The sequence below is a fragment of the Odocoileus virginianus genome, chromosome 31 (genome assembly GCF_023699985.2).
Source record: "Odocoileus virginianus isolate 20LAN1187 ecotype Illinois chromosome 31, Ovbor_1.2, whole genome shotgun sequence".
NCBI classification, from domain to species: Eukaryota; Metazoa; Chordata; class Mammalia; order Artiodactyla; family Cervidae; genus Odocoileus; species Odocoileus virginianus.
Genome location: NC_069704.1, coordinates 40,623,184 through 40,636,722, shown reverse-complemented (window position 1 = coordinate 40,636,722; position 13,539 = coordinate 40,623,184). Strand labels below are relative to the sequence as shown.

General features: G+C 56.3%; 1 protein-coding gene across 6 annotated transcripts in view; it reads left to right on the top strand.

Moving 5' to 3' along the window:
* SORBS3 (sorbin and SH3 domain containing 3) overlaps nt 1-13,539 on the top strand; it is a 33,328-nt gene that overhangs the window by 3,051 nt on the left and 16,738 nt on the right. For 4 of the 6 annotated variants that reach the window (XM_020899945.2, XM_020899944.2, XM_020899946.2 and 1 more), the window contains 5 exons: nt 2,900-3,052; nt 7,939-8,080; nt 8,307-8,424; nt 9,862-10,055; nt 11,103-11,166. In XM_020899945.2, coding sequence (XP_020755604.2) covers nt 2,949-3,052; nt 7,939-8,080; nt 8,307-8,424; nt 9,862-10,055; nt 11,103-11,166 — 622 coding nt within the window. In that variant the 5' untranslated portion in view covers nt 2,900-2,948. Of the gene's footprint in view, nt 1-2,899; nt 3,053-5,041; nt 5,472-7,938; nt 8,081-8,306; nt 8,425-9,861; nt 10,056-11,102; nt 11,167-13,539 lie in introns of those variants that run through there. The other 2 variants (XM_020899947.2, XM_020899948.2) reach the window with 2 other exon arrangements.

Here is a 13,539-nt window from a genome sequence, read left to right as displayed (position 1 = left end):
TGGTCTGTGTGCCCTTCTTTGTGGCTGAGTTAACTTGGCTGGATTTTCCCTCTGAGGTCATCACTTATTTATCTTTCCCTTATAAAATCTTCTCACTGAAGAACTGACAGCCACTCACTCTTCTCTTCTGTCCTGAGAACTAAGAGAGGTTCATCCAGCTCAGCTCTTCTCAAAGACATCCCATCTGCACATTGTGCTTGCTTGCTCCTCTATAAAAGGAGGGAGAGAGAGAACAGTTGGTGTGATGTCAGTGTAAAGGCCTCCCTGAAGATAGAGTAGATAACTGGACAAAAGGCTGAGTTCTCTCTCAGCCTTCAGGGTTTGGATGTGGCTGACTCTGAGAACCTTGAATAGATGGCTGTTACATCATGTGTGTGCTATGGAAAGATCTGTGCCAAGCCGGCCCAAAGGCCTCATTCTCTGTCCCAGGGGAGCCACTCACTGTGGTCACCAGGCTCCAACAAGGACCACAGCTGACCTGTAATGGGTATTTTTTCCCCTTACTTAACAGTGACTATACCAACACACTTGGGTCAGGCCACACCACTGTCAGCTTCAGGGGGACTTTGAAGACCCACAGTGGGTCACTCGTGTTCCCCTTCCGTCGCTCCTGCTTCCCTGACTGTTTGGCCTGATAAGAAGCTCTGGTAGAACTTGGCTGGCAACATGAGCAAAAGCTGGAGTCAGGTGTGGACCCAGGAGAAAAAAGATGAAGTCCAGGGGATGAAACAGTGCAGATCTGTACTCCTGTCTCTGGTGTGACCTGTTTTCAGCTCCTCACTAATGGCTCACCGTGGCCGGTGAGAAGTCCAAAACCCTCGAAAGGAACAGGGCTTTCTATGCTAATCCATTCTGGTTGGTCTGCTTTGCTCAGTGTCCCTGGCAGGAAGAAAACACTCTTCTGAGAGCACAAATTAAGAACCTGCTCACAGCCTAACTAAAGACTCTATAGCAAAGTTTGTTCATTCCTGTGGAGGAGAAAAGAAGGAATAGCAGATGCTCTTCCTCCGTCTAATATGGGGGCAGATGTTCTTCCTCCGTCTAATATGGGGGGACTGAGGCACACAGCCAGGGAGCCACTTGGCTGCTCAGGGCTGATCTGAGTGTGACGTTCAGACGCCAGACTCCCAGCACCAGACACTCCTCAAGGACTGAGAGTTCAGGGTCTTCTTCTTTAAAAAAAAAAAAAAATTATTCTTAATTGTAGGATAATTGCTTTACAATATTGTATTGGTTTCTGTTGAGGCAGTCCTAGCATGGGTTGGAAAAGAATTTCCAGACACAGAGCATTTCAGAAGGCAGTGAGTTTATTAAGAACAAAGAGCAGAGATAATGTGGGCACTTGCAAATGCAGTGGGCCGACCGCCTGACAGACCAGGGAGAGCCAATGCTTTTTGTGGGTTAGTGGCCAATTTTTATAGCCTCAAGACAAAATTCCTACCAAAAGGCCGAAGTTAGGTGATTGGTGGGCATTTTTGCCTAATATGGGTCACAGAGTTTGCTTGTGATGATCAGGGGAACTTTTGGCAAGGTTACAAGGGGGCTCAGTCAGCTTCAGAGGTGACCTTTGTTCTGGGCTCCACTTCTGTGGCCTTGGGGCAAGGCCTCGGACCTGTGGCCTTGGGGCAAGACTCCACAGCTGCTTCCACACATCAACGCGAATCAGCCACAGGCAGATACACAAGTTGCTGAGAGTTCAGGTTTATGGCTTCTGGGATGCCTGGCTTACTTTTTCTCACGAGAAACGAAACTGAATTCTCCACTCACCTTATTCACTTACATTAAAAAGCTACTTAAATGCTCTTTCCATTCATCCTTCCTTCTGGTGACTGAGGCTGATGTTCAGAGCCACCCACATTCCTGTGTGAACACCCACCCTCTTCTCCCCCTTCCATATAAAGAACATAACATCTACTGGTAGTCTCTTGGCTAATCATCCCTGAGTGTGGCGGGCGTGGACAGACCTCAGTTGACATGGGGGGATAATCCATGGAACAAAAGGTGGCGGCCTCAGGGGGCAGGGTGGGGGCGGGCATGCGGCCAACCAGGATCAGATAGCTAGAAAAAACACAGCGGTTATGTAACAGTGTTTGCTCTGTGTCAGGTGGCTCTGAGAGGACGCAGGCAGCAGCCCCCCGACAAAGGTCGTGCCAGAGCCCAGGAAGAGTCAGCGGGAGGGAGGTCCCTGGCAGGCGACAAGGCAGTCGCCAGAGGAGACAGTGCACTGGGATGAAAGGAGTCTGCTCTGCTGTTGGCCACAGCCCGGCCACCTGGGATGGCCCTCCCTGACCTCAGCTTCTCCCCCGAGCCATGCCAGCTCTCTGCCCCGTCAGGCCAGCAGCCAGTGAGCTGAGGCTGGCAGGAGGAGTGCAGAAATCAGACACCTGGCTTGGGGCTGAATCTCTGGATGTCGCGACTCTTTTCCTTTTAATCTCCCACTTCTCAAAGAGAGAGGATTCTTCTCCCTGAAGATGAGCAGAAAAGGAGGCGTCAGTTTGAGTTTTCTTAGACTCTGTGCTCCCACCGATTGCTCATCCTCTCTTCCATGAGGCTGTGGGTTGGAGGGAGTTCCTCCTTGATCCAAGTACACAGCCTCTGACTCTCAGGAGAGTGATTCCCACAGGCACAGCAGGTTCTGACCTGAGACAGAAGGTGATAAGCCTGGCAGGACCTGAGGCAGACAGGCAGAAGTCAAAGCAGCTCAGGTCTCTGGCAGAGCTTCCCCTACCACCTCCTACAAATCTGTTTACTGGACTTCCCATTCCTATAGAGATGAGGCTGGTAGCCAGTCCCCGCTCCTCGCCCGTGGCTGCCACCTCCCCCTGTGAGAAACAGGAAGCTGGGGACCTTTGTCGGCTCAGCTGCACCCTCTACATTAAATATTTGTCTTGGAGTCCAGGTCAGAGCCCTAGAGAATAAGAGAAGCTCACTGCTGGTGAGAAGCGGGTATGGCCAGGATTCCTGGAGTCGGAAGATCGTCAGCTTCACCATCTTTGGAGAATAAGGAAGAACATGAAAGAGATGTGGCCCTTAAACACCAGGATCCTAAGAGGTGGGGAAAAAACTGGTGACAAGGGAGATGGGCACAAGCTTTGTCCCTCAGGGAGGGAAGAGGGTGGTGCCTGGTGGTGAGTAGGTATCCAAGCACTAGGGGAAGGGCGATGCACTGCCGCCTGCACTCAGGTGCTCCCAAAGCTCCTCCCTCCTCTCTAACGCTGACTTCTGTCGGCAGAGGTTACCCGGCCCATGCCCGTCCCTCCAGCTTCCCTGGAGAATCAGAGATTCTTGGAAGGGGCCTTCAAAGTGATCTGGTTCCGCTCCCTGATGCTATTTGGTTACTAAGTCCTGTCCGACTCTTTTGTGACCCCGTGGACTATAGCTTCCAGGTCCCTCTGTCCATGGGACTTCCCAGGCAAGAATACTGGAGCAGGTACTCAGTGCAATAATTACTTTTATGGAGAGTCCCCACGATTTGCAGACTTGGAACTCCTGAAATCATTTAAAAGCTCTTTCTTGGAGACCTTGGATCTGCTTTGGAGTATGTACCCAATGGTGCCAGGTCTGCCCGTGCGGTTTCCACGCGGCAGCCCTGCAGACACGGAAGCTAGGTGGCAGGCCACTCTCTTTCTGAAGCTTCTCAGCCTAAGCCTCCCCTCCTTCTGCGCTTCACACATGAGATTGTTTCAAGCTGGTTTACCGCAAAGCAGGCAGCTCTCTTAACCTGAATGAGGGAATGATATAGCTAATAGCATCTGCGATGGTAGGGATTTAAAAATAAGGTTTCATCTTTCTCCATTCCCTTCCTTCTCAACTTTTGTGCTGAATGGAAAACACTCTGAAGTGCATGGTGGCCTCAGAGTACCATTCTAACTCCCAGTTATTGTTTATTTGCTAAGTTGTGTCTGACTCTTTGTGACTCTTTGGATTGCAACCTGCCAGGTTGCTCTGTTCATGGGATTTTCCAGGCAAGAATACTGGATTGGGTTGCCATTTCCTTCTCCAGGGGATCTTCCCCATTCAGAGATCGAACCCGTGTCTCCTGTATTGGCAAGCAGGCTCTTTACCATTGAGCCGCCAGGGAAGCCCCCTAACTCCCAGTCGGTCCTAACAAATGGTTCCATATTTTCATAATCTGTAATTGATCGCTCCCAAAATAGATCTGCGATTGCCCATCAAGTATTTACGATTTAGTTGACTTGGGGCGTGGGGTCTCCGAGCCAAGCCAAGGACTAAGAAATGGTACCCCAGAGTCTGCCCACTAGCAGTAAGCATTCATTAATAGTAAAGCATTCGTCAAACCTTCACTATAACAGGCTCTGCGCCGGCACAGAGGCTCTCTCACACAGGGGAGAAGGGGTAGTGGGGATGGCCAGAGGGGATGGGAGCCAGTGGGCGTGGGCTCTTGGGACCGGTGTCAAAGCAGTGGGAACAGCGGAAAAGCAGCAAGATCAAAACAAATACGGTGTGTGGGAACACCAAGACCCCGGTAACCCCATCCCTGCCAAAGGGACCCGCCCTCATCCTCCTCAGGGGCACGGCACGCCCAGGGGGCCGCTGCCTCGGTTCAATTTCCTCCCGCCGCTGTCCTCCGCCGGGCCTGCACGTGTGTGAGCATCCGCCCATTGGCCAGTGCACGCGTGTGTGTGTGTGTGTGTGTGTGCGCGCGCGCACGCCTGGGACGCGCACTCGTGCAAACTGTCTCCAAGAGAGGAGGGAGACGGCCGGGCCTTAACTCGGCCCACTAGGCCACTCTGTCCGTGCGGCGACCTTACCCCGGCCCCAGCCTGTCTGCATCCGGGTCCCATATCAGCGGCTGGCTCGACCCGGGTTCTTTAATCACTCCTGCCCTCTGTCCTGGCTCCGCCGAGCAGAGGCTCCCTTCCCACCCGCTGGAAATGTCGCTGGAAACTCTGAGTGCGGCTCGTGGCCCCCGCCCCCGCCCGACGCCATCCCTGCGGTGGGGGCGGGGGAAGCAGCTGGGAAACCGGAGCGGTCTCCCAGGGGACCCTGGACCGCCTCTCCCGGCGCCGCCTCGCGGCCGGCCCGGCCCCCGGCAAGGCCCCCGGCGTCCCCGCGGCCCGCCCGCTCGCACCCCGACGGGGAGCTCTCTCGCGCTCCGGCCGTTCGGAGCCCCCGCCCTCCACCGCAGTCCGGCCCAGGGGCCAGATCACAGGGAGAGACACACTCCGCCCGCGCGCCTGCCGACCCCGCGCGCCTCTCACGGTCCTTCCTCCCAGCGCTCGCCCTCGTCCCCACTTCTCCGGCCCCGCCGATACCCCTCTTCCTCCTCGGGCGCCCGGCCTCGCGGAGCCCGTCCTGACCGGGTCACGAGGGCGGACGGCACAGCCCGGACTTCTCCCTGCCCTCCCGCCCCGAGGGCCCGCCGCGGCCGCGCCAGGCAGGAGCCGCGCAGAGATGCTCCTGTGTCCTCTCGGGCGTCCGCAGTCCCCTCCACCTGCTCTCCTGGGAAGGTAGGTGCCCCGGAGGAGAGGAGGCGGGGGCTGCAGTCGGGGAGGGACCCGCACTCCAAGCCGGAGGAACGCGGGAAGCCCCTCCTTCGCGGGTCCTGGTCCCAAACTCTGGGGGAGGGAAAGAGGTGCCAACTGCCCCCTCCATCCAGATGAGGCGAAAGTCGAGAAAACCTGAAATTGTCCACGTGGATTTGTAGCTGGAAAATGCCCCTGGGATGCACCTAAGGCTCAAGCCCCCAAAGTTAAGGCAGTTTTTGGAGGGAGGAAGGAGTCTGCCAACTACAATAGGCTATTGCACGCTTTTCAGCCGTTAGGGGTGAAGGGCCGCCCGATTTCAGGGAGGACCTGGGGACTTCCTGTCCCCTCTGTCCTCTGCCAGATGCGGGACCCACTGCCCCAGTGCGGCACCCGTTGCCCGGTGCCTCCATCCTCCCTATGAGAAGTCCTCCTTGTCACCTCCTGGTACGGGAAGAACACTCAGCCCATCCTTCCCCACCCCGCCCTGCGTATCCTGAGAGGTGCGTCACAGGGCGCCGTGTTAGGGAGGGTCAGACAGCTGGGCCAGCAAGGATGAGCAGCACCTGAAGAATCAGCCCTCCTACCGGCCCCTTCCTCCTGCAGGGCAGTTCTCAGGGAGTGCAGCAGGGGATGGCAGTGAGAGGGAAGGAGGCTGGGTCAGCTGATGGTCAGGGCTGCCCGTGCTGACCTCGCATCTTGGCCTCTGTAGTCAGCTGTCCAGGGTGGGGTTGTGGCTAGGAATCACCATGCCTCAGGGCTCCAGATCTCCTACTTTCCCCTGCCTCAGTTTCCTGCCCAGAGTGGGGGAGAGTAGCGGGGAACTGGGGTGTGTCTGCCTGTTTTGCTTTTGGTAGGAGCTCTAATTGGATCCAGCTGGTGTGCTGCCCCTCCTCCAGCCTCAGCCATTCACTCTCCCCCCCCAACCCCGCCACCCCAGCTAGGGATGGGCCCGGAAAAGCTGTGTCCCCAGTAGGTCTTCTCAAATGTCCAAAGGAATTGCCACTCGCCGACTAAAGTCAGAGAGCTGCCCCCAGCTTTGTCTGTACCCTACAGCCCCGCCATGGCTGAGCAGAAACTGGGAACAGCAGTAATCACAGCCCCCATGGCATCTTCATCCCCTCTGGTCTCCACAACACTTGCCCTGCTCGTATGACCCCCCCAGCTGCACACCACCCCCCACTGCATACCGCCCACCTACTATTCAGCTGAACCTCCTCTGTGCCTACAATTCCCATACTGCTCACATGACGCCCACCCCCGTAACCCTGCACAGGCCACGTCCTTACACTCCATCCAGCATCTTAAGCATCCACTGAGCTAACACTCCATGCTGCACAAACAGCACCTCACAAAGTCCTTGCCACCCTCCTGTGAACCCCTCGGCCCCACAGGCACACGCGAGCCTCTAAACAAAAGTGCCAGAACCGGTCCAGCGCCAGAAGGTGGCCAAGGTTGGCTCAGCCTCTGGCCTCATTCAACAGGACAGGCGAGGTGGGACGGGACGGCCTGGGCAGCGCAGCTGTCTGGTAGCAAAGCCCCATTGCCTCCTCTCCCGAGTGTGGGAACCCTGTCTCTTGACCTCAGCTTTGCCTGGGGTGGAAGGACCCAGCTGGCCAGTCTGGCATGATGCTCCCAGGAAGACACTCTGTCCAAAAGACAGCCTGGAGGTGTAGGAGAAAGTGGGGTGTGTGCACACACCTCTGTGTGTGTGCGCGTGTGACACTCAGCACCACCTTCCTGTGAGCTGGCCAACTCCCTGCTCACCCACTGACTCGCTGCCAGCCCAGGCCCTGGCCCAAGCAGCCTGACCCCTCACTGCACCCTGAGTCCTCTGAGGCTTCGGTCTGAGCCAAGAGGCCAAAGAAGGGAACTGATACTACTTTGAGCTCAGAACGAATGGTTCCTGCGGACTGGACATGCCCAACCTCCCTAGAATCTTGGCCCCGCTGGGCAGTGGGCGGGTGGCCGCTCCCCACCCCACTGCCTGACTAACCACTTGTGCCTGCTGGCAAGCAGATGCTCATGGGGCCTGGGGGTGGCAGAGGGAACTGAAACAAAGTCCTGGTACCCGGGCCCTCCTCTGCCAGCTGCCCCAGTTCCCTCTGCCTTTCTCCTGGGCAGAGGGCCGCGCTGTGCAGTGAGAGCCCCAGAGGGGCCGGCCGCTGGAGGTGTGCTCCCAGCCAACCTCCCTCCTCCTCCTTGCCTGGCCTCCCCCTCCCCCTCTCCCACCCAGAGCTCCTGCCCGAGGCCTAACAAGCAGCCCATTGTGCCTCTAGGAGTCTGCACGGGCAGCCTGAAGGCGGGTGCCCACAGCGGCCTTTTTCCTGGGTCTCTGAGCTCCCACCCAGCTGGCCCGATCCCCTCCCTCCCACAGCCCCAAGGTTGAACCCAGAGGACAGGGGCAGCCTGGACCCAGCAGGGCTCCCCCTTCCTTCTTCCTTCCCCACAGAGGACACGCCGAGGAGCAGCCCTCCAGCCTTGACCCGAGCATGCAGGCCCCACCCCACAGCCTCCCAGCTGGGCTCAGCCTGGATGACTTCATCCCGGGCCACCTCCTGGCCCACGTAGGGTCATCCGCCCGGGGGACACGGGTGAGTGAGATAGCAGGGGAGTGGGTGCTGTGGGCCCCTAGTTGGGGAGGGGGGCTCAGGACAGGTGGGGGGCAGCAGGAGGATCAGCGCGGGAAGGGGGCTGGGTGACAGCTCCAGAGAGCCTCGCTGGTTCACCAGACTGGGTCCAGCCCTCACCTTTCAGCCATCCCTCCGCCGCCTGCAGAACCCCTGGGCCTGAGCTGCTGCTCCTGGCCCCTCCCCACAGGTGCCCGTGATCCGGAACGGTGGTTCCAACACCCTTAATTTCCAGTTCCATGACCCTGCGCCCAGGACCGTGTGCAATGGGTATTTGCCACCGAGGAGGGATGCTTCCAGACACCCAGGTGGGTCTGCTTGGGAAAACCAGCTCCAGGGTTAGGGGTTGGGGAGGGGTTCAGTCAGAGCTGCTTGGGCTCAGCCTTCTGGCACCCACCCTGGGTCAGGTGGAGGGACAGGAGGTGGGTGAAAGTCTCTCAAGGCCCCAGGGCCAGTGAGCTCAGCTCACCACCCCTCCCTGTAGGCACGTGCTGGCCTGTGAGAGTGAAACTGCTGTGGCAGAGACCAGGCTGACACATCCCTTCCCCTGCCTCCCCCACCCAGTGCTAGGGGGAAGGAAATGTGCAGGGAACATAGCCTCAGGCCAGGGGGACCTCCAGCAGGCCAGGGGCCAGCTTGGATTGGGAATGGAGGCTGAAGGAATGTGAGCATAGGTGGGTTGAAGAAGGCATGGGTGCTGAACTCAAGACACACCCCCGAAGGGCTGCCCCCGCCCCCCATCTGTATGCAGCAGCCCAGCAGAAGGTTGCAGAGACAGCTCTGGGACTCTGCCAGCTCCTGGGTTCCTATGAGTCAGCCCAGCCCAGCCCAGCCCAGCCCAGCCCACAGGGTCTGGGAGATTCCTGGGACCTCCTGGGTGCACGTCCACCAGGGCCCGTCTCTTTAGGAGGATGGCAACATTTATAGAGCATTCCTTTGAGGCAGCCAGTGTGTTCAGTAGTTTACACATTTAACAAATAGTCAGTAAGCACGCAGAAAATCCTGGACACTGTAAAGACACTTTCCAGGTCTTACCTCACTTCATCCCTCCATAGCCTGGCAAGGTAAGGTGTCATTATTAGCATCTTCTCAGTGAAGGACCCGTATCTCAGGGGTGTTCAGTCACAAAGGCTGAGCTGAGGTTCAAACACTGGTCCATCCTGCCCTGAAGCCCTTTTGTTGTTACAACCGGAGGCCGAAGGTGCTGGTGAGTGAGTTTCTGCCCCTGGTGTGTCGATTGTGTTCAGGCACTGTCCTAGACCTCCCTGCAGCTCTGCTGTGACTACCCTCATTTTACAGAAGTTGGAAACAGAGGCACAGTGAGCTTGATTGCTGTGCCTAAGACACACAGCCAGTAGGTCTGCATTCAGGTCTTCGCCCCCAGCCCCAGGCCCTTTTCTGCCACACCCCACTGTCTTCCCCAGCTGGGATATTTGCCTCTAGCATTCTCTGCCTGTGACAATTCCAGCTCTCATTCTAAAAACTCTTGAGGACATCCCCAACAAAGCAGGGTGGAGACGGGCATAGATTTCTCAAGATAAAATCCATTTTCAATCACTTTAACTAAAAAGTAAACAAACACAGGAGCCCTGTGGGGACGTTTGTAGAGTCTGCGTCATCAACTTAGACAAAAAAGGGGTTGCTGAAACTTTTGAACCCACAGGGCTGAGTAGTCTGAGGAGCAGAGGGACAAACAAGCTTCGGTGGGGTGCCTTTGCTGAAGCTCCTCTCCATGTACCCCACAGACCCTGCTTGGTATCAGACCTGGCCGGGCCCTGGGAGCCGGCCCCCTGGGAACCAGAAGACCCCTGCCTCCCAGCATTCCCAGAAGTGGTCAGCCACATGGACCAAGGACAGCAAACGGCGGGACAAGCGCTGGGTCAAGTATGAGGGCATCGGACCCGTGGATGAGAGCGGCATGCCAATTGCTCCCCGATCTGTGAGTCCGGGGCTGGGGCCGCTGATTGGTGGGGCCCAGGGGTCCGCCCTGAGCTCCACCTCTGCCACAAAGCTTGTTCCCAAACCATACCAGACTGAAGCAGGGGTTCGGCCTTTATGGGTCTGGGGGTCACGAGCCACAAAATCACGAGCAGGCTGGCGTGTCTTGAGTTGTGCAAGGGATTCTTTTTGGCGGGGGGGCAGCTCTAGACTACCCCATAGTTCCCCATGGTAGAGAGCCACTGCTGTACAGGCTGCCCCTGGCAGGGGCTGCCCCGCTCCCCCATTCACGGCCCTGGGCCTGCACGGCACTGGTGGGACGGTCACTGAGTGACTGACCGAATGGGTGAACGAGAAGAGTCCTGAGTGAGGCCTGATGGAGCAGCAAGCTTGGAGGATCTGAAGGATTCATGCTGGGAGGACCTGCCCTTCCACCACTCCCAGGCCTGTCCTGAGCCAGCTGTCTGCCTCTCTAGTTCCTTATCAGAAACTCAGATTGGTAACATAGCCTTCTGCTTCCCAAGGTTCTTTGGCGTCACAGGTGAGGTAGAGGATGTGAAATACCTTCCTACCCTACCCCCCACCAATACTGTTTATTTTTCATTACATAGAAACACATGTTCTCTGTAGAATCATCAGAAATACATAAAAAGAAAAAACTATATATAAGCCACCCCAGATCTCACAATTTAGGGCTCATCACTGGTGGAGATTCTTCCATAAATCTGAGTATTTTTTTTTTAACAATTAAAAAAATTTTTTTTGGCCATGCCACATGGTATGTGGGATCTTAGTTCCCCGACCAGGGATTGAACCCATGCTCCCTGCATTGGGAGCAGCGAGTCTTAACCACTGGACCACCAGGGAAATCCCCCTTCTGTATATCTTACTCAAACATAACAGACTACATGGAGTTATTGTTACTAAAGATGTCACAACAGCCCACCCAGGGGGGCTTCAAGGGTGGTCAGAGAAAAGACTCAGCAAGGAAAAATATCTGTGGCTTGATATTGGGAGGGTGGCCTGACTTTGCGTTCTTTGATCCCAGAGTGTTGACAGCCCCAGGGACTGGTACCGAAAAATGTTCAAGCAGATCCACCGGAAAATGCCAGGTGAGACCCCCTTCTGGGGCCCTCTCTCTGCCGGAGTGGGCTTGGGCCCCTGGGGGGTGGGGAGCGAGAGGCAGACAGGAAGACTCACCTGCCCGGGGAGTGTCTGCACCCACCCCAGACTCTGCGGTGAGTGGTCGCTAAACAGCCCAAAGGAGGGAACTGCCAGTCTGCTCCCTGTGTGGGGAACAGTGACCAGACCCTGTCCCCTCTGAGGGTCGGGAACCGCGAGGCCACACATCTGCTCAGCCAGCCCCTTAGCCATGTGTTCAGCACTTGCTGTTTGCTGACTACTATTCTAGGTGCTAAAGACAAAACGGAACAAAAAAAAGGTTATTCCTGCCTTAGCAAAGCTTGAGGCAGAAGGGGTCACAGAATAAACACATAGGCATTTAACATGGCAGATGGTGGTAAGGGCTAGGGAGAAAAGGTCGGGAGAGTGCCCAGGGCAGGAAGGCTGCCACTTCACGCAGGTGGTCAGGAAAGGCCCCTGAGAAGTGGCTTCTGAGCTGAGAGCTAAGGTTGTGAAGGAGCTGGCCCTGCAGGGCTGGGGGAGGAGTGTCGCTGCCTGGGGAGCATGGGGAGCCCGGAGGCAGAGCAGGCCGGATTTGTTCTGGGGCCACAGAGAGGGGCGGGGCCACAGTGAGAGGGGCACGTGGTGGAGATGGAAGACAAAGATGCTGGGATCAGGGCACTCCGGGCCTTGGGCTTTTACTCTACAAGAACTGAGGAGCCCCCGGGAGGCTCTGAGCTGAAGAATGAGTGACAGGCTCTGACAGGTGGTGGCTGAAGTGACTCCCTCTGGCTGCCAGGTGGGGAAGAGATGGGGCTGGGTAGAGGCAAGGGACCAGTCAGGAGATCTGAGCAGAATCCAGGCTAAAGACGACAGTGTCTCAGATCAGGGCAGTAGCAGCGGGCCTGGTGGAATTCTGGAGACAGAATCATGGTAATTTGATGATGGATTGGATGTGGCATGAAAGAGACCAGTCAGGGATGACTTTAAACCTGAGTGAGTCCATGAAGTTGCCCTTTATAAATGCATATACATACAGGAAAGGCAGGGAGGGGGGTTGTGTGTGTGCAAATCTAAGGGGCATTCAGTTTTAGACACGGTTCACACAAGTGGCAGTTGATATTTTTGTTTTTGAGTCGCTAAGTCATGTCTGACTCTTTAGCGATCCCATGGACTGTAGCCCACCAGGCTCGTCTGTCCATGGGATTTTCCCAGGCAAGAATGCTGGAGTGGGTTGCCATTTCCTTCTCCAGGGGCTCCTCCCCACCAGCTGATCAAACCTGCATCTTTGGGATTGAAGGCAGATTCTTTACCACTGAGCCGCTGGGCAGGTGATAAACAAGTCTGTATTTCCTGGGGTGAGGCTTAAGCTGCAGATGGAAATACCAAGGACCCACTCAGAGATTTTTAGTGTAAAGGTCCCCCAAGTAGCTTCGGTGTACAGCTAAGGTTAGGAGTCCCTGGAATAAACAGTATTGTTTAAGGTAGAAGACTGAACCAGATCACCCAGGGAGATGGAGAGACAGAGGCCCAGGGACTGAGCCCTGAAACACTTGGAGAGATGGGCCGAAATCATCTAGGCTGCCTGGGAAGGGAAGCTTGGGAGGCAGGAGGAAAACCAGAGCAGCCTCCCTGAAGCCAAGTGACAAGAAATTTCTAAAGGAGGAAGTGCACCTCTGTGACTGATGCTGCTGCTGATCAAATGGGACTGACCATTTGATCTGGTAACTTGGAGGTCACTGGAGTCCTTGACGAGGGTGGCTCAGGCTGAAAGCCTGCTTATCAGGAAGTGGAATTGAAGACACTGAGTTTCTTACGGCCAGCATGCATGCAACCCCATGGACTGTAGCCCGCCAGGCTCCTCTGTTCATGGGATTCTCCAGGCAAGAGTACTGGACTGGGTTGCCTTGCGCTTCTTCAGGGGATCTTCCCAACCCAGAGATTGAACGTGTGTCTCTTTTGTCTCCTGCATTGGCAGGCGAGTTCTTTACCACTAGCGCCACCTGGGAAGCCCCTTATGGCTAGTAGTTGGCTGCAAAGGAATGCAGAAAACTCCAAGAACTGGAGGAAGGTGTGGGATCCAGAGAGGGGGGTTGTGGTTTGCATTTAAGGTCAGAGCTGTGGTTACGTGTCTGTGTGCCAAGGAGATCAAGAGGGTTGGCTGGTCAGTAGCTCTTCCTTGGAGGCCCCAGAAAGTCCTGAGCACCTTGAAGAGTGGGTCTGGGCAAAGGGGGAAGATTTAGAAGAGGGTGCAGAAAGGGCAAGAGGGTGAAGGGGAAGTAGAATTCTCCAAACCGACATGGCGAGGGCAGGTGTCCAAAGGTCAGGGAGAGGGTGTGTGTGGGAACCAGGGAGGGAGGGGC